General features: G+C 37.4%; 2 protein-coding genes and 1 long non-coding RNA gene across 8 annotated transcripts; 2 read left to right on the top strand and 1 right to left on the bottom strand.

The window, feature by feature from the left end:
* The first annotated feature begins 209 nt into the window (after positions 1 to 209).
* LOC132064980 (uncharacterized) lies at positions 210 to 15,235 on the top strand. The gene is made up of 22 exons (XM_059458171.1): positions 210 to 556; positions 1,027 to 1,358; positions 2,491 to 2,594; positions 2,846 to 2,914; positions 3,401 to 3,461; positions 4,231 to 4,370; positions 5,833 to 6,022; positions 6,550 to 6,611; positions 6,901 to 6,989; positions 8,506 to 8,578; positions 8,674 to 8,733; positions 9,846 to 9,992; positions 10,120 to 10,158; positions 10,249 to 10,286; positions 10,636 to 10,722; positions 11,038 to 11,203; positions 12,098 to 12,175; positions 12,384 to 12,520; positions 13,006 to 13,082; positions 14,328 to 14,397; positions 14,541 to 14,606; positions 14,755 to 15,235. Exons 1-22 carry the CDS (start codon positions 497 to 499, stop codon positions 14,887 to 14,889), a joined length of 2,280 nt encoding a protein of 759 aa, XP_059314154.1. The 5' UTR covers positions 210 to 496; the 3' UTR covers positions 14,890 to 15,235.
* Positions 15,236 to 16,245: 1,010 nt separating this feature from the next.
* Positions 16,246 to 19,087, top strand: LOC132064978 (uncharacterized). Of its 6 annotated transcripts, none has more exons than XM_059458168.1 (2): positions 16,246 to 16,524; positions 18,183 to 19,087. In XM_059458168.1, the coding sequence occupies exon 2, from the start codon at positions 18,207 to 18,209 to the stop codon at positions 18,861 to 18,863; it is 657 nt and encodes a 218-aa protein (XP_059314151.1). In that variant the 5' UTR covers positions 16,246 to 16,524; positions 18,183 to 18,206; the 3' UTR covers positions 18,864 to 19,087. The 6 variants fall into 6 exon arrangements, with proteins under 6 accessions (XP_059314151.1, XP_059314149.1, XP_059314152.1 ...); XM_059458166.1 differs by having other exon boundaries at positions 16,248 to 16,436; XM_059458169.1 differs by having other exon boundaries at positions 16,443 to 16,704.
* LOC132064979 (uncharacterized) lies at positions 17,232 to 17,649 on the bottom strand. Its single transcript, XR_009416673.1, has 2 exons — positions 17,347 to 17,649; positions 17,232 to 17,268 (listed from the first exon to the last, which is right to left on the bottom strand). It is a non-coding gene; the product is annotated as an uncharacterized LOC132064979 (long non-coding RNA).
* Positions 19,088 to 19,867: the final 780 nt, after the last annotated feature.

Genomic DNA, 19,867 nt, shown 5'->3' with positions numbered 1-19,867 from the left:
GGGTATATTTGAATTATTTGTATAAAGACATAAGTATATTTGATCCATTTGTGTAACGATAGGGTATATAGATAACACTTTTTAACGAGAATATATTTATTCTAAATCACAAAGTTGATGGTGTATTTGCACATTTGCCCTAAAAAATAAATGAATACAACGGAAGTAACTAAATTTTTATATTTAGAGGATCAATCAAAAAGAAAAGATCCAGAATATAATTTCAGTTAAGCTTGCTTTCTTTGTTTTTCTTGCGTTTATTTCCACGCAAATAGCGAAATCATATTATTTCCTTGAAGCATAAAAACCATATTATTGTTATTATTTGAAGTAAAAAGAAAAAAAGGTAAAATAGCGGAATTGGGAGAAGGCGGAAAGACTGGAGTAGTAATCAGCGAAACTTGAAGAGCAAGTGATTCTGTTGTACGAATTGCTTCTTCATCTCACTTTTTTCCCTCAATTTCTTGTTGGCGGAAACCCTAGTTTCTTCAGTCAAATGGAAATCGATTCTGCAGAGTATCAGTTAAGGTGTCAACTTAGTGGTCACGATGACGATGTATGATTCTCTTTATATATTACTAGCACTCTATATCTATACTTCTTGGCTTTTGGAATAAATTGTATCTTTACATGTGACTTAGAATATATTCTCATTCAAGAAATTTGTTGATATATGTTCTTGCATACGTAGGGGACCTGATGCTAACTGTTACTATCTTAGTTTGACTGGACACAAAGTTTAAGGAATAAAAGAGACTTGTGTCTAGTGTAGTTTTAAACTTGACATGTAGGATGTTTGAATTGTCAACTTATTGAATATAGAAAGAGGCACCCGTTTTGGGACATATCAAAAAAGGAAAGTAAGACACTTAAATTGAGACGGAGGGAGTATTAACTTTGTGTAGGTTACATGCATGATTGCCTTACTTTGTACTAATTTGTGTTTGAAGTATATAAGAAGGAAAAAAAATTTTGGATCAGCTTTTACAGTTTTTTTTTTTTTTTTTGATGATTGTACAAAACTAGGTCCGGGGGATTTGCATATGTGACAATGTTGGTTTCGCAACATCATCTAGAGACAGAACTATTAGGTTTTGGTCTCCAGATGAATCTGACCACCGCAGTTATACTACGTCAAAGATATTGCTAGGGCATACAAGTTTCGTCGGTCCACTAGCTTGGGTTGCTCCTAGTGAGGAGCTTCCTGAGGGCGGACTTGTATCTGGTGGCATGGATACTCTTATCTTGGTGTGGAATTTGGCTACTGGAGAGAAAATTCAGACACTTAAGGGTCATAAGTTGCAAGTTACAGGTATTGCTTTGGATGGCTCAGACGTTGTATCAACATCTGTTGATTGGTATGTGAAATTTCTTACTCTTACTGAGTATGCTCTATTTATTTGCAGCAGAATTTCTCACGCTTATCAATCTAATCCCATTGACCTTTGGTTCTCTAGTTGTACAAATGGAAAAAGAGAATTTGCTCGTCATTTTTCTTGCATTGAATTTGCGATTATATTAGTCTCTCAGTGTATACTAGGTTTCTCATTGAGTGACCATGGGCATTAAGTCAATACTTGAGTTTTACGGTGCGTAAATAGAAATAGATCTTAAAGTAGAGATAAAGTGAGTTCATTGGAGGCAGAAAAATATTAGGTGATTTCTTCCTGTCGGCCAAGCCTTGGTGCACAGAGTTACCACGTAATTGTGCTAGTGGGAGAGAGCAGGTACCCCGTAGAATTAGTCAAGGTGCGTGTAAGCTGGCCCGAACACCACGATTACCAAAAAAAAAAAAGTGGAGATAGAGTGAGCTTTAGGATGAATTTGAACTTTTGTTAGTATAGAAGTGATTCAATGCTGCCTATATTACCTCATTTGGTAATACAAAAATTTGATCATAGAGTGTGATCAAAAGATTCTCTTTTGGAAACTACTTAAAAAAAAAAAAAAAAAAAAAAAATATAACAAAAAGATTCTCTCCTAGGAACCATGAGGTTTTGACAACTGCGAACTGTGTGTTTTAACGGTGGATCAAGTAGCATTTGGAACTAGGATATGTCTAGAGTAAGGAGTCTAAGTAATTTGGAACTTACATTTACTATCACGGTTGACAGATCTTTTTGTTCATGTTTTTTGGAGTGCCTTGGGTATTTCCGATCTTTGCATTATGCAGGCCAACTTATTTACATATGCCAAGGTCTTGTCCTGATAGCATTCCTTCTTGCAATGTGTTAAGGTCGATTGCTGTTAGTTGTTCACATCAGTGGTTATTTGCCCTGCTCAAATACCTTACTGGGTGCATACCTTTATGGTGTTCCCCTTGTTAAATGGTTTGCTTACTGTTTATTTGTGCCAAAATTTTTAGCTGGTTACAGTCCATTGCATGTTGAGGGAGGAATATCAGTGTCAATGGACTTCTTCCATCAACTTAAGGGGTCGTTTTGTCATTTTCTGAAACTTTCATGTCTGTTTACATGTTCCTTGTCTCAGTACATTAAGACGATGGAGGAAAGGCCAAGAGGTTGAAGTTTTGGAAGCTCATAAAGCAGCTATCCAAGCAATTATTAAATTGCCCTCAGGCGAGCTTGTTACAGGTATCTAGTGAAGTTTTCCATTTCTTTAGGCATTTCCTCTGTTTCTTTTCATCTATTGACACCCTTCTGAATTATTAATATCTTAAAACTTTGTTGCACAATCAATTCACCTAAACATCAAGTTATCTGCATTTATAACGGAACTTCTCCAGCTTTTAGCATCTTCAAGATAATATATAGGTTGATACTAAGGGGACCAGATTTTAAATTGATATCCTGTGACTGAATGATGGTGATTATGTTGCTATTAGGCTCAAGTGACACAACGCTGAAGCTTTGGAAGGGAGCAGCATGTACACACACTTTTTCTGGGCATACAGGTTTGGTGCATGCTTTTGTTCATATGAATGTGGCTCTTTGATATTTTTGTGACATTTATGTATTTGTTTGTCTTTGCCATCTCTTCTTAAAGCAAGTCTGCTACTTTCGCTCTCCGTCTATTTAAATTTGGTTAATATGTCTCTTCAAGTATGGATTTGAAGAAATTATTCGTTAAAAGGAAACATATATGGATGGTGTAATGTCTCTCATAATTAAGAAAGTTCTGATTTCCAGAACTAGCATCTGACATTTAGGATGATCGCATGATATTTTGATCATTCTAGCTCTTTGAGGTCATTATCATTCTATCTTCTGTGCCTCTTTATGATTTTATCTTTCTCTGTGTAGAAGCATTTTTTTCCAATTGGTTCCTTTGTTCGCAATGTACTTCATGCAACTCTTTATGCTTGTTTGTCAGTCTTGTCCTTTTCAAAGGTTTCATGCTGTGCTTCCGATATGTGCTTATGGAGTGTTGCATTGTGCAGACACTGTTCGAGGACTTGCCGCAGTGCCTGGTTTAGGAATTCTTTCTGCATCCCATGATGGGTGAGGTTTTGCTTTATACTGTCATCTCTTTTCTATAGAGTTGTTTCTGATCTTTCGTGTACTATGGTTTGGCACAATATACAAGAACTTTTAACATGGGATCTCAGAGGAAATTTATCTCTCTAGTACTCTAGTTTAGTAAATAGTACGGCAAAATCTGAGAATCAGAGCTATACTCTGTTTCTGATCTTCTCAAATGATTAACGTGATGTGCGAATTGTTCTTATGAAAATAAAATAAAATGATGTGAGGATTGTTGTCATAGCTCTGTTCCAGACGTCCATACAAAAGTCTTATTCGAGTTGGCATACTTTGTTATAGAATAAGCTGTGCATGGAGCTGGAAAGTTGACCTCCCTCCTTCCTTTTGTTCTGATCTTGGTTAAGAAAGGACAACAATGATAAATTGCACATAGTAATGTGCCCTCAAGAGTGACATGTGAAGTGGTTGGGTTCGTTTATTGACTCATGTCATGCTGGATTTGAAGAAATAGAAATGAAAGTCTAATTCTTTTTGGAAGTGCTGGGGAATCATATCATATTCAGGTTTTCTACTTTTTGTATAGTGGGATAAACATCAACGAAATCATTGTTTACCAAAAAATGAATCTCTAGGGTTCATACCACAAGTTAATTAGGTGCATGGTTAAGATTCTGAAGTTACTCCGGTTGTCTCACAAAGGCCCTAGTTTAGTATTCCTAAATTTTTTTGTGCTTTTCCTTCTTTAACAAAGTGTTATTTCTAATCCGTGAGTGTCTCATTTTGACAGTTCCATAAGGCTGTGGGAACTTAGTGGTCAAGTTCTACTGGAGATGGTTGGTCACACTTCTATTGTCTATTCTGTTGATGCTCATGCCTCTGGGCTTATAGTCAGTGGCAGCGAGGATCGTTTTGTAAAGCTATGGAAAGGTAATATTAATTTTTTCCTTTTATGCATTGCCTCTAATTCATCTATTGTAGTTGTGTACATTGTTTTCCTATGATCTCTCTGCATATGCAGCTCTTACCATACCTTTCTCACCCTTTTGGCTAAGATCAAATACATGCAGCTCTCGCCATTTAACCAGTAAAGTTTTCTTTCAGAAATGAGGGCTGATAAAATGGTTTGACCTCTTATTGTAAATTGTAAAGATGGCAATAGTGTATGCAACTGTTCTGGTAGTTGCCTATTCAGGAGAAGCTCTTTGGATTTTAGCCTCTGAAACATTGTGTTTGTACTTCAGTGAGCTGTACTTTTTCTTTCTTCTTCTAAAGCTGGCATTGGTCTCCTCAATTAGGCACTGATTATTACATAATAAAATCTCAAAGATCATTAAATACAACAACAACAACAAGAAGCCCAGTATAATCCCACCATGTGGGGTCTGGGGAGGGTAGAGTGTACGCAGACCTAACCCCCACCTTGAAAGGTAGGGCGGCTGTTTCCGAAAGACCCTCGGCTCAAGAGAGGAGAAGAGAGGAAGACAAGAGGAAAACAAGACAAAAGGTCAGATAGGGCCAAGCATATCGAAAACAATATGATAACACGAATACCAAAAGCGAGAAAGTCATGGTAGAACAGTCCGGAAAGAAAGGAGCATTAACTACTATAGATAAATAAAATAATCAAAGTACAACGGCCCAACAAATATAAGCAGCAATCAAATGCATAAACCAAAAGGCAATAAACAAATGAGCAAAAGTGCAACTACTATGGTGAAAGGGTAAGCCACCTAGCCTTCTATCCTAATCTGAGTCCTCCACAACCTCCTATCTAAGGTCATGTCCTCGGTGAGCTGAAACTGTGCCATATCCTGTCTAATCACCTCTCCCCAATACTTCTTCGGCCTCCCTTTACCTCTCCTGAAACCATCCATAGCCAACCTCTCACACCTCCGCACTGGAGCATCTGTGTCTCTCCTCTTCACATGCCCAAACCATCTCAGCCTCGCTTCCCGCATCTTGTCCTCCATCAGTTATTCAAAGATCATTAAATAACTGATGGATAATTGGAAGCTCCCTTCTCATTTGTACAGAAAGGGGGAAAATGTATCATGATCACCATATCCTTAATTGTGTAATGTCCTGTATAAAGAAAAACACTAATGTTCTGAATGGTGAATGCTTGCTGGCAGCTACTGTAAACCCACCCCCCCCCCCCCCCCCAAAACAAAAAAAAAAAAAACCACCCTATTGTGGTTTCTTTGGTAAAGGAGAGTTTCAAGGAGTTTAGGACAAACTGACTTCTGTTACGAATACCTAAGTCATAGCAGTCACTGCTATCCTAACTGCAATTTGTAAACGTCCTCAATATCCTTGATTTTTACATTATGATATTTCTTATTTTTTTCCGTCTCCGTCTGATCATGGACGTGAAATCACTGTGTTGCAGATGGAGTTTGTGTCCAAAGCCTAGAGCATCCTGGCTGTGTTTGGGATGCCAAATTCTTGGACAACGGCGACATTGTGACCGCATGCTCTGACGGTGTTGTGCGCATTTGGACTGCCCATCAGGATAAGATTGCTGAACCTCTAGAACTAGAGTCATATGCTGCCCAACTCTCACAGTACACGCTCAGTAGGTTCGGCATCCAGATTCTTCTAGTTAGTCTTTCTCTGCTATATTTTTATGGATCCTGATTAGTCTTTCCAATATCGTTTTTGGCTGGCAGTAGCTTCTGTGTGATTAATACTGTAGGATAAGTCACTTTGCCATGCTGCGCTTGTTTATTATAATCACATTGTCTCAAGTCTACAGTATTCATGTTTCTTTATGTTTTTGTTTTCTACTTTGCCCTTTTTTTGGGTTCAAAAGGTGCTTGGCCTTTACTTCATTGAAAATTTTATGTTTTTGTATATTCTTGATCTTTTGGTCTACCCTTTGTATACGGCCGTTTTGGCAATGTTAATGTATGAAAATACTTTTACTTGATCAAAGTTTTTCCCCAGGTTTGGTATGTGCATGAGTTTGTCAAAACTAAACCTCTTTCTGGCTGTTTTCTTTCTCCTACATGTAGTTGTTGAATTAAATGATGCTCACAGAAGCATTGCTATTTGGATATCAAATTATATATATGGTCTAATTCAAGTTTTATCTCATTTATCTTAGGAAGAGAGTTGGAGGGTTGAAATTGGAAGAGCTTCCTGGGCTGGAGGCCTTACAGACCCCAGGTTTGAGTTGTGTCATCATATTTTATAAGTTGTCTCGTCAATTTACTCTTGGACTAAACAAAAAAAACAAAAAAGTGTTTGGAATTTGAGCAGTTGGATAAGTGACCTATCAAAAGTAGAAAAGAAAAAGAAAGTAGTTGCTTATGTGAGTATATTTGCTTCTCTCCCAATATTCAAAACTAAGAACCTGCTCAAAAGAACCTAAGGGTAATAGAAAAAATCTAGTATCTGACGCTGCAATCGAAGTTCTCTCCTGCTCTAATGGTTTGTCTTTTGATGTGTTGAGCAGGTACTAGTGATGGGCAAACCAAAGTTGTCCGTGAAGGGGACAATGGAGTGGCATATGCATGGAATATGATGGAACAGAAGTGGGATAAAGTAATAATAGGATTTGTGTTTATATTTTGCTTTCACTGCTATTTTCTCCATATATTTGGTCATTCTCATTCCTAGTTTTTTTTTTTGGGTTTTTTAGTTTAATTGTTTTTCTTCTCATTTGGGGATACCCTGGTAGTTGGGAAGGGAGTGTGACCCTCCGCTAGTGTATATAGTTTCGCGTGCTCTATAGCTAAAATTTTGGTCTTAATAGGCATGACCAACCTTATAGCTAATTTGTAATTTATGTCACTCCTCTGCATTTTACAGAGCCTGCATCTGTTGTGGATTCACGGTCTTCTGTTTATTCAAAGCTGCACTTGGATAGTTTTTGTTGCTAGACTGTCTAAATACTTGACACTTTTGTTGTATGCCTGCTGTTGTTCTCTCATTGATCTATCATGTAACTAGGCTGTCTATTGAATTGTTGTTCCTTTGTTCTTTTTTTGAGAACTGGTACTGTTGTATTCCTCAGCATTAAGGATATGCTGGAGACCTCCAAAAAGGAATGACAAGTGTAAAACTAAAAAAAAAAAAAAAAAAAAAAAAAAAAAAAAAACAGATTGACAAAGCTCCTAATAAATATACAAGATTTTCTACTTTCCTATACATTGCTCTTTACAAAAATAGAAAGATACATACAATTCCATTTCTTTTTCTGAATGAAATTGGATATATATTAAACATCTCCCATTTCTTTCTTTCCACATTATCCACCAAATACATGAGGGGATTATCCTCCACCAGTTCTTCTTACTCTCGCTTCCCCTTCTTCTTATCCAGCAGCTCAACAAATCAGCAGTGCGTTCTGGCATTGTCCATTTAACCTCTGTGAGGTTGAGAATGATTGCCCAGATTTGGGATGTAAATCTGCCGTGATGGGATGGATGGCTATTTGTTTCTACTGCTTCATTACATAAGAAGCATCTGGGTACTATAGGTAGACCCCTTCTCCGAAGAGTCTCTTGGGTGAGACGAGGCCTCCTAAGTTCTAACTACCAAACCAAGTGAAGCATTTCACCTTGGCTGGTCCTATGCTTTCCCAAACATTCTTCCATAACCCTGAGTTTCCTCCAGCTTCACCCCTGTTTCCTCTCTCATAAGCCCTGTTGACAGAAAAGACTCCATCTTTGTTGTGTTTCCATCTAATAGTTTGAAAACCTCAATGTCCTTCAAAAGCTTTGCCACTCTCCCCCTCCCCAAATCATTCAAAATATCTCCTAAAGAGGAGATTCCCTCCTTGAGGAGTCCAACAATCATCCACAGTCGCATTATTGTTGGTGCATATAGAGAATAAATCAGGCAAAGAGTCCTCCCTAAAAAAAAATAAAATAAAAAAAATCATAGTACCATTTCCCACTCTAAAGCGTCTTCCAACTTATTCCACAAGGCTCTGATAGTTCTCCAGAACCCCACACCATATGTGATAGAGACCACATCTGTGGTTTGGACTGCTCATACTTGCTCTAGACTGCTCTATGTTGTTCCTTTGTTCTTATCCTGTTTGTTATTAATTTAGATTGGTGAAGTCGTTGATGGGCCTGATGATGGCATGGCACGTCCTCTTCTTGATGGAATCCAATATGATCATGGTCAGCACTGCTTATTCTGCTCTACCCTCTTCTTGCTGGTCTTTTGTATCACGTTTTTAGTTCCAGTCACCATTTAATTTATTTTTTGCATACAGTGTTTGATGTTGATATTGGAGATGGTGAACCTATTCGCAAATTGCCTTACAATCGCTCAGGTATTTTAGTTTTCGTTTAGTTTAGTTTCTGTTTTGAGTTATTGAAGAGGAACTTATCTGTAGTTTCTGAAATTTTGGGTCTTATTCTCAGCTTTTTGTCGGCATGGTGTTGTGAACTTGTAATACTTTGCCACATCTTACTCTTGAATTTTTTACAGTAAGCATCCATGGTTATGTTTGATTATCTTCTGCATCTCTAATGCAGCAAAATGTTCCAAGAGATGCATTTGTGCTGCCCCTTCATTTGGATGAACCTTGCATTTTTGCTGCCCCTCAACAGATGACTTGTTTGAATAGATATTGATCTTTTGGTTAGAATTGGGTGGCTTGGGCTATGGCCTGTTGTTTAGCCCATCTTGATTGAACTTATCTCAGCCAAAGTAGCCTTTGTTAGGTTAATGACCCCATTCATTGATTTAGCCTATTTTGACCCGCCCAAATTTAGGCTAACCCATCCATTTGACACCCTTAAATAGTTCATATCACTTAAAATAAAATACTAACTAAACCACATTTTGAATAGAAGATGGCACTCAGGAAGCAAGCTGAGGAGATTAAGTTTGAATGCTTGGGAAATATTCCCCGAAAAAGACGTGTCCGCGTTGTTGAAGATATAATTAAGTAAATAAATTAGAAGTGTGATCTATGTAACAGTTTAAGCTTTTAGATGACATGGTCACACACTTTAATATGGTAAGCAGGCAAAGGTCCTGTTTTGAGTCTCACTGCCAGCCACTATAAAAAATGAATTTCCACGTGCTTGGCCCATGAAAAAGAATCAGGCCAGGACATGAGAGGCCGTGTTGAAGATATGATTAAGTAAATAAATTAAAAGTGTACTCTCTCTAACAACGTAAGCTTCACACTTTAGTATGTGTTTCTGGTTGCACTTGTTCCTGCATGACTTCGACATGGTTTTTTATGTTTTGAATATTATGATATGCTGCACAATGTGGACTTGTAGATGCATTCTTTTTCTGTCATCAATCTCTATCTAATTTCTTTTTGGGGCATAACTTATTCTCTATTTCTAAGACAACTCTTCTTAATCTTACAGCCAAACATTCTTTTAAGTAATTGACAGACAAAACATTCTTTTGAGTAATTGACAGATAATCCATATGACGTTGCTGACAAGTGGCTACTCAAAGAGAATCTGCCTCTTTCTTACCGTGAACAAATTGTGGAGTTTATTCTTCAAAATACTGGTCAGAAACAGTTTACTCCAGATCCATCATTCCGTGACCCCTACACTGGCAGTAAGAAATATTTACTTCGTTATGGGATAATACTTCGATTTTGATTTCGCTGCTGCCTCCACTTTATTCCTCTGTTTTCATGGTACAAAAACATGTCTTATATTTATTCTTATTTTCTTGTTTGCAGGTAGCGCTTATACACCAGGTCAACCATCAATGCCAGTTGGTAAGTTTGAAGTATTTTTAAAATTCCTTGGTTCCCAATTTGCCATCAGTAATTGTAAAATTAACTTACTTTTGTCGTTATTACTTGCAGCCGCAGCAGCAAAACCTACTTTTAAGCATGTCCCCAAGGTAATAAAATTCGAGTTCTACAGCCAGTCAAATGGTCTCGTTGTACTGAAAAGCAACCAACCACACCAATTTCAACAACATGCCCAGTGTAGTCCCACAAGTGTGGTGTGGGGAGGGTGGGATGTACGCAGAGCTTAGCCCTACCTGTCTGGGGGAAAGAGACCAAGCACACCATTAAGTCAATTATTGTGCATGCAAAACTATGAAAAATAGAACTTGCTTATTATGAAGTATTGAACGGATGAAAGAACTCTTTGCCACTTTACAATGCAAAAGATATTTTGGTTTTCTTCTACTGATACCAAAATTCTGTAGTACTTCGACTAACAGGCTTTCATTTTCTTTCCAGAAAGGAATGCTTGTCTTTGATGCAGCGCAATTTGATGGTATCCTCAAGAAAGTTTCAGAGTTCAATAATACTTTACTTTCTGACTCTGTAAGTTTTGTGTTTGCAATCGGTATAATTCTTGTCCTGCCATTCACAAGATGTATATAATTCTATGCCCTGTTAGGAAACTATTATTAACCTTGATATATATTAAACTAACCTTACAAAAGCAATAAAAAACTACATTTACCTTTATGAAGTCTTTAATTTGCTTTCTTCAAAAAACAGTGTCTGAAGTCTTTATGATCACTGAAATGGAAATATACCTTTATGCTATCAAGTTCAAAATCTGAGATTTGACAAGGGTCAATTTTTCTCTGTCTTCTTTCATTACTCATGCTTGTTCCATATTTCATCCTAAAGGCGCAAAAACATATGGCGTTGACGGAGGCTGATATGTCCAGACTGGCTTCTATCCTTCATGTTTTGAAGGACACATCACACTACCATAGCAGGAAATTTTCAGATGATGACGTTGCAATGGTGCTGAAGTTGCTAAAAACATGGCCGCAGACGATGTTATTTCCAGGTGACTGTTTCTTCTGAAATATACTATTTAAATTAGTTGCAACATCCGAAGGGTAGGCATTGAATAATGACAATGAAATTAAAATAAATAAATAATGACAATGAAAGCTATGGGTTAGTGGGAATTGATTATCATAGTAGGAATTGACTATCGATTTCAAGGCCTGTTTGTTTTGGATCTTTTACTTGGTTTAATTTGAATTTCCTGGTTTAATAATATTCATAACGAAAAGTATTGTTCAACTGCTGAACATCATTTCCATAATTTAGACGAAACAGGCTGCCAGTGCCAGCTAATTTAGAACAGAACTTTGATTTTTTTGTTGGTTTGTGTCTTTTTGGCATGATTTATCCAGTAAGGAGTTGTAACAATTTCAGGTGATTGTCAGATGACCTAAGTAAAAAGTTTATGGACAGTGCTGGCTCTCTCTTCCTTGTTTTTAGCTTCTCTCTCTTTTCAAACAGGAGATAATCAGATTTATCTTTACCGGAATTAAAAAGAGTAGCTTTGCTCATAAGCAAAACCTTTTGGGTTTGGATTGCTTATTTGCTTGTACTCGATTTTCTTATGTGTTCGAAGTTTTTCTTATTTACTAAAATTTGTGCTCACGCAAACAGTTCTCATATAAATTCGTCCACCTTTGATTATAGAAATGAAAGTTGTTGAAAAGAAGTAACCCAAAAGAGATTGTGGAAGTTTCAATCTTTTTCCAGTAGCTATATGTAGGATGTTAAAACTGTTCACTTTTCCTGTAAAGCGGTTGATGCTATGGTAGTCCTTCACGATGAAAGAACTCCTCAAACATGGTTGTGATAATGCAAATCCTAACTTGATTGTTTTTAAAGGTTGTCTTCTACACTTATTGTTCTGATATTTGTTCATTTTCGTTGGCAGTAATCGATATATTGAGGATGATCATACTGCACGGTCATGGTGCTGATGTACTTTCCAAGCATATCAAGAATGCCAACGGTGTTGAATTTTCTCTCTTCATGACTACCGTGCTTGTTATTTCTGTGGAAGTGTTATTAGAGTCCGTGTTCGGCCGCTTGCCTAACATGCAAAGTGGGAGGGGGCGGATCTTGAGTTTCCTTCTTCTAAATAATTTTGCATGGTTATGATTACCAATTTTTTTACCATGTGGGTTTCGAGGTGACTCTTGTTTTCTAATTTTACCTAGATGTGCTTATGGAGTTGATCAAGAAGGTCACTACCAGTTCTCCACTTCCTGCAAATCTTCTGACAAGTGTTCGTGCTTTGACTAACTCCTTTAAGAATGGATCCTATCATGGTTGGCTGTTAAAGCATCGCGCGGAGGTTAGTGATTATTGCATGTTGAACGCTACGGTGACCATACTTGATAGGAATTTTCTCCTTGAAAGTTAAATTTGCTCAGTAGTTTATTATTTTTGAGAATGTTTCCCTTGTATTTCTGTGGTGGTTGCTGGTAAATGCTTGGGGTTATTGGATTGAGGACACTGGCGTAGCTGTCTTTGATTATTTCCCACCAATTTAAAAGAAAAAATCTTCGTTGCTTCCTGTTTGATGTAGATGCTCTGGGATTTCTTGTGTCCAGGCTGAATAGATCTCTTCTGCTCAAGTTGAAAACTTGATTGTTAGCATCCCTATTTACTTCTGGTGAAATTGGATATTAGCGCTCAAGTTGAACTTGCTCTGAAGATGTGTATAAACTTGTTCATTTCCTTTACCATTTTTGGTTATGCAATTTTCTTGGGGTTTTGTGTGACTTGTACAGGTTAACATCGATTTGTGTGTTTGTTTTTCTTTTGCTGTCCTTGTAGGTTTTGGATGCCTATTCAACTTGCTACTTATCTACCAATAAGAATGTTCAGTTGGCTTATTCAACATTGATACTCAAGTAAGTAACTCGATGAGTATCTGTCCGAGTTTTAACCATCCAAGGCAAAGTTAGTCTTTGACCTAGAGGACTTTCATGTCCTCTGTTGCTTCATTTGTATTCATTGAGTTAGTGTAGGTTTACACTTAAGATCCAATCTTTCCCTTTAACGTGAACTAACAGAAATATATTTGTTGTTAAAGTTACTAATTCATTAAAAGAAGGGCAAAAGCGCAGCCGTATACAAGTAAGTATAACAAAAAGTAGAAATCCTTGCAAAAGGACATCGTTTTCTATGAAAGCCATCCACTCGTCTATACAACTAGGAATCTCATGGGTGCACCAAAAGGAAACAAGGAAAAAGAGTATTTCTTAAGTGTAGAAAATCTGTCGCTGCTCAATCAAAAGCTTTCTCTTTCCTCTCTCACCATATGGTCCACATTAGTGCTAGAGGAGCAACAGCCCATGCCCTGCGTCTTTTATTTCTTCTTCTAAAGGTCCAGCTAAACATTGTTTCTTTCGCAGTGCTTTGCATCACCCACTCAATTCCAAACCATGTCAGAATTTCCCACCACAAACAAGACGCTATCCAGAAATATAGAATTTTAGTTCTTTTCACTTTGTTGTGCTTCTAGCTCATCAGAACTGCTTCTCTGTTTCACATTTGTTTTGTATCTCGCTATTTTGCTCTTTCCTTACATTCCTGCGGAAGGTACTTTTCTTCTGAGCCCAGGGTCTACCGGAAACAGCCTCTACACCTCACAAATGTAGGGGTAAGGTTTGCATACATCCTACCCCCAGACCCCACTTGTGGGATCACACTGGGTTTGTTGTTAACTGCTTCTCTGTTTCTGTTTGCTTTCTACATCTATATATTAAGAGCTGCTGCTTCTTTCTGCTAGACCCCATGCAAGTGTAGTCAGATCCATTTGTGAGAAAAAGGAGCTTACTCTGTAAATTCATCATTTTATAAGGTAGAACATTCATGGGAATTTTGTCACGTTTAGGCTTCCGGGGGATGATCTGATTATAATCTAATCTTTTGCTTTTTCTTTTTAGCTAATTTCACTTGTTTACTAACTAATGTTTGAAATGGTCATATGATGATGTTATGTGATGTCTCGGACTTGATATGCATTGGAGCAGAAGTAATTCTGCTGATGGTTACATGAATCTATGTCTGCACTGCCCTTATTCTCATATTATCCAGTTTCCACAAATTCTTTCACGTTCTTGTTCTAACCCAGTAATTTATTGAATTTGCAGCTATGCTGTTCTCTTGATTGAAAAGAAGGATGAAGAGGGACAGTCTCAAGTTCTTTCGGCTGCACTTGAGGTTCCTACCATTTAGTGATTGCTTCTGCCTCCCCTTCCCCGTTCCAATTGTCTCTGTCTCCCCCTTCCCTTGCATTTCACTGTCTACTTATGAGAAACAAAGTATTAATGCACGTTTGGTGGGAATACCTATCCTACCTGAAGATTGCAGAAGAGGAAAGTGTTGAAGCTGATGCAAAATTTCGGGCTTTAGTTGCAATAGGATCACTGGTATGTTTGGTACTTTCATATCTCTGTTCTTGAATCCTAAGTAGGAAATATGGCTCAAACCCATAGATTTCTAAGCTTTTAACTAAGTAGTACCTAAAGTTTATTTTATTGCCCCTGTTATTTAATTCATAATAACTCTCATTAACAGATGCTTGAAGGTGTCGTGAAAAAAATAGCGTTGGACTTTGACGTTGCAAATATTGCAAAAGCAGCAAAGGCATCTAAAGACACTAAGATTGCTGAAATTGGAGCTGACATTGAGCTCATCACAAAGCAGAGTTGAGCTACTAACTTAGCATGGGTCGCGGTTAGAACATTTTTTGCCAGAGTGAAGAAGCGCGAAACAGAATTATGCTTCTGGTTGTTTACAGCTTTGGCCAACAAGAAGGAAGCAGCTAGTCCTTTCGACAGCTAGTATGTTTGTTGCTCTAGGAGGGTACCTTTATCTGCTTCGATTTTATACGCGAGACAATGTCACAATGTCTCTCTGGAGACAAGACCTTTTCTTCTTGTTGCTTTTTGTTGTTAACAACAATGGTAAAGGAAAATGGTTGAACGTGACAAGAAAGAGAGTTGAACTTGTAAAAGCAGTCAAAATTTATAATGAAATCTAAAGCAACTTTTCTTGACCTTTGCTTCGTTTTCGAAAAGAAATTACCAAACCAATTAAGTGACAAAAATGGTATATCCTCTCTTCTTACACTAGAAAAGTTAAACTTCCTATGCTACATGCTACTACAACGTGTTTAAGAGCTTTAGAAAGTCAGTCTATTTGTGCCAAAGTCGATATAGTTGCCTAAAATTTAAAGACTATATAAAGGATGCTAAAATTAGGTGGAGTTAACGTCAAGCCTCAAACTGATTAAGAAATAGGCGGCTTTTGGCATAAAGTAGCCTTTAGGAGTTCGGACTGTATTTTCTTTTGGGTTAATTAATGAGAAATTAGTTAATTAATGAGAAATTAATATATGCGGCTTTGTTTTACTTCATATTTTGTTTATAAAAAAAAATTTGGCTGAGGGATAAAATGCTTGTTTTATCCAGGAGTTGATAGCACCAATTACCATCAACTCCCATGATAATAATTCAGTGCACGGATTACTTTGATGAGTTTAAAAAAAATTGTGCAAATTACTATGATGTAAATTTTGTGAACTTCCACCATATAATACATCTCACTCATGCATCTTATTAGAAGGTTCTTCCAGCTAATCACGGTCCCTCACCTTAAAAAAAAAAATAAAAAAAATAAAAAAAATGAAAAGAGACATATTCCATACTATCAAACCAAACAAGCCCTTGAATTGTTTCTTGCTAAGATTAGCTTCCGTAACAAACAAGAAAATTAAGCAACCATGTTGGAAAACCATAGTTCGGCTAAGTTCCAAAACAGAAAGAAAAAGGAAAGGTTTCTCCTTTTTTCTTTTGTCAACAAAAGGAAAAGGTTGTTTGGTCAAGTTAATTGTAATATGAGAGTGACCTTACAGTAGTTCTCCACGTGGCAATACGCGTACATTATCAAATTGTTAATTCACTTATCCGAGTAAAAATCCCTGGTTTATAATTGACTGCTTTTCTTTAATCGACGGTTTTAGACTCTTACTACAAAATAGCGCGTTGGATGACAGTTGGTCCACCTTTTCTTAAACATAGTAACTAACGTTGACAAAACTACACAAGTAGATTAGTGAGTACTAGTACTAGTAAAATCAGGCACCTACCGACACTATACAGCTACAAAATCCCTTTTTTTGTGTATTGGGGTTTGCAAGTTTTAAAGTTTTAGCCATTCTTGATTTCCCTTTTCTTTTCCTTTCATTCTAATTCCAGGTGTGGGTTCTCTCTTTCTTTTTAGTTTACTGTCTCAAATATTTTGCTCTGTGATTGGATCTGTTTTGCTTCTTCTCCCAGTCTTTAGGTGAGAGAATTGGATTGCCAATTTCTTCTGAAAAATTGCATCTTTTAATTAACTTTTGAGAAGAAAAGTTGTGGGGAAATGGAGTAAACTATGTTTGAATTGAGATTCTTGCAGTAAACTTTGGTGGGTTCAAGTTCCACTTTGCTAGGATCTTGTTCTGGAATATTGCTTTAAATAGAGGTCTCTAATTTTATCTTGTGGGTAGTTTTCGTTTGTGAAGATTTTATTTTTATCATATTTTAGTTTGCTATTGTAGTTCATGGATTTGTATTGTTATAAATATCAGATGTTTGTTGATAATAGGTGCATTAAGTTCAAGGAAATTAGATAGTCAACATTATGGTCAAAGTTGATTATCAATCATTTGGTAGTTTAAAGGGCATTGCACCTAAGACTGGGGAGACTATGTGAGTTTTCACTTCATGGAAAAAAAAAAAATCTTCTTTTTGATAAGCAATGCTTCATTAATCAATAACCTTAGAGAGGGCAGCGTGGTGCCCTAAGGTCCGGCTATGTGCAGGTTCGGGGAAGGGTTGACTACATGTACACAATCTGACTTTGCATTTCTGCAAGAGGTTGTTTCCATGGCTTGAACTTGTGACTTCCTGGTGATATTGCGACAACTCTTACCTTGGCTCTAGGTGTGTCAAATTGGGGGGTTGGGCTGGTCAAAATGCCGCGTAAATAAATGGGCGGATTAGGCTGAAATGGGCTAAGAAACGGGCCATAGCCCAGCCTGCCCAACTCCTACTGAGTTTTAGTTTCTTTGTTTGTGTTTCTTATGATTTAAGTACAATAAGAACATGCCCAGTGTAATCCCACAAGTGGGGCATATTTTTTAAGTACCTAATAAAAAAATTCTTTCTTTTCTATGGCTTATATAACATGTCTAACAAAAGAATATCTCTTTTGAAAAATATTCTGATAAGATTTCTCTCGAGTCAATTTGGGCTGAATTGGGCGGGTCAAAATGAGTTGAGAAACTAATTTGAGCGGGTTAAGGACCTGCACAAACTTGAGTGGGTTGGGCGGGTCATGTTTTTATGGGCTACTTTGCCATCCCTACTTGGCGATAAAGACCATCCTTCATGACAAAGAAAGCTTAAAGTGAACTAAATACCACTATATCTTCCCTCACAAACTGATGTATAGTAACTTATATGCAGAGGAATGAGTGTCGTGGGGGGTTATTTCTTATTCCCTCACAAACTGATGTATAGTAACTTATATGCAGAGGAATGAGTGTCGTGGGGGGTTATTTCTTACTTCAATTTATGCAAGAAATGTTTTCATTTCCTTCCCACTTGGTTCCTAGTCTCGCTCCTTGATCAGTTTGGTGATGTGAAAGTTCAGGAGGAAGATAGTCAGAGAGGGTAATAAGGTATTTACATTGTTTGATGTTTAGGTCTTGGAAAGTTGTGACACATTATGGAAATTGGTACATTTTAGCTTCTTCAATACCGCAAGCTGTGTTGTCTAATAACTTCTGATAAAAAAACTTTTAGGCCTTCGAGAGGAGCGTTACATACTATTATTATGTACAAACTTTCATTTCTCTTTTTCTCCAGAAGGCCATTTAAGTTATTGTTCATGGTTCTATGTAAATGGACGCAAAAAATAATGGTTATCTTTTTCTCCATGGTTCTATTTATTTGCAGGTTTTCGATTCTGGGGTTGTGGATATGGATTATAGGACAGGCGAATCATTGGATGCTCTGCATTCAGCAGATATGAATTCCGACCCTGGAGATTTTGAATGCAATATCTGCTTCGAATTGGCTCAAGATCCTATAGTGACTCTTTGCGGCCACCTTTATTGTTGGCCATGTCTTTATGAATGGTTACAAGTTCATTCACATTCCCACGAGTGCCCAGTATGTAAGGCTCTTATAGAAGAGCACAAGTTAGTTCCAATATACGGACGAGGCAAAGCAAGTTCTGACCCAAGATCTCGGTTAAGACCAGGAATCAATATTCCTAAACGTCCAGTGGGACAGAGACCTCAAACCGCTCCAGCTGTTAATACGGACTATCTCCGACATGATGAATTGGATCCCCTAGGGGGATTCATGCCCATGCCAAGTGCAAGGTTTGGAAACTCGACATTATCTGCTGTTTTTGGAGCTATTCCAGCTTTTTTTAACCTTCATGTACACGGATTTCATGATGCCACTGTTTATGGGGCTACTACAGGAGTTCCATACCTCTTTTCTGGTTCATTTCATGGGGGTTATGCTCATGGTTTCCATCACTCTAACCGCCTAGATGGGACTAAGTTCTTTATGAAGGTGCTTTTCTTGATCGCCGGTTTCCTCTTAATTGTTTCCCTAATTTCGTGAAGTGTATATCCTAGTGTGCTAGACCTATATATGTGTAGTAAACCGGTGCAACTATATTGCACGTCGTTAGGAGTTAGGATTGTGTATTTAATGTTATTAGCATCAGAAACTACACCAAGTTTTTCTCTCCAATAAAAAAATGGTGGAACTTCTCCTTCAAATTGTTCTGTAACTAACAAGAGGGTGATGCTTGGGCCTGATTAAGTGAATTCTTGATTCACATCCATGGTAGTTTCTCTTCATTCTTCTATCCGTCTCTGTAAATTTATAGCCCATAAAGTTGTGTAAGTTTTTGGTGGGTAATATGTTTAGGCTTGGATTTTCAAAGTGCAGTAATTAATTTGGACTAGTGGTAGCCCAAGGTGGAAGTTCAGCAGGGTAGCAGCATAGATTTCTTGAGCCCAAAATGAGTTCTTGTTTGGCCCTAAAGAGTTAGGTCCATTAAAGCATGTGAATGGAGTTTCGGTGGATTATTTGCCCTGTTATGCCACATAGCTAAATCACGCTGTTACAAATAGTAGGATGAATTAAGAGGCACCAACAAGATTGCCTCCCGCATATGGATTCGAGAAGGGTTGGAGATAAGCACAGATTGTGACGCTCTTTACCTCGCAATTTTCGCAAGAGATCTATTTTCACTGCTTTTCAACTCCGGACCTCAATGGTCACACGACAACAACTTTACCAAGCTACGCGCACTCCCCTTTCACTGGACTAACTAGGGACAATTTAAATTGTGGTTTAAAAAAGGCCATTTGTGTAAATGCTCTGGTAAATGCTATTAAATCTTAGCAATGGTATTAGTTCTTACGACAATAATTGTCAATATATCAAATTAAAGATAATATAGCTAGCTACGATATATTCCACAAGTAAAGCAATACTTGAGAATTGTTATATATTACTTGTACGTAAAGGAAAGAAGGTCCATATTCTTCGTGTTTTGATGGTTCACTCTCGAAGGTTCGAATCTTTCATTTTCAACCATTTGGATAAATGGCAAA

Source organism: Lycium ferocissimum, chromosome 7 (genome assembly GCF_029784015.1).
Source record: "Lycium ferocissimum isolate CSIRO_LF1 chromosome 7, AGI_CSIRO_Lferr_CH_V1, whole genome shotgun sequence".
NCBI classification, from domain to species: domain Eukaryota; kingdom Viridiplantae; phylum Streptophyta; class Magnoliopsida; order Solanales; family Solanaceae; genus Lycium; species Lycium ferocissimum.
The sequence above is the reverse complement of the archived record's forward strand: the minus strand, read 5'-3'. Positions and strand labels throughout refer to the sequence as shown.

Excerpts from the sequence above, each read along its gene's own strand:
- LOC132064980 (XM_059458171.1), top strand. The coding sequence starts at position 497 with ATGGAAATCGATTCTGCAGAGTATCAGTTAAGGTGTCAACTTAGTGGT. Across the intron at positions 557-1,026 it reads TTAGTGGTCACGATGACGAT|GTCCGGGGGATTTGCATATG; the intron begins GTATGATTCTCT and ends GTACAAAACTAG. Across the intron at positions 11,204-12,097 it reads GCAGACGATGTTATTTCCAG|TAATCGATATATTGAGGATG; the intron begins GTGACTGTTTCT and ends TTTCGTTGGCAG.
- LOC132064978 (XM_059458165.1), top strand. The coding sequence starts at position 18,129 with ATGGACGCAAAAAATAATGGTTATCTTTTTCTCCATGGTTCTATTTAT.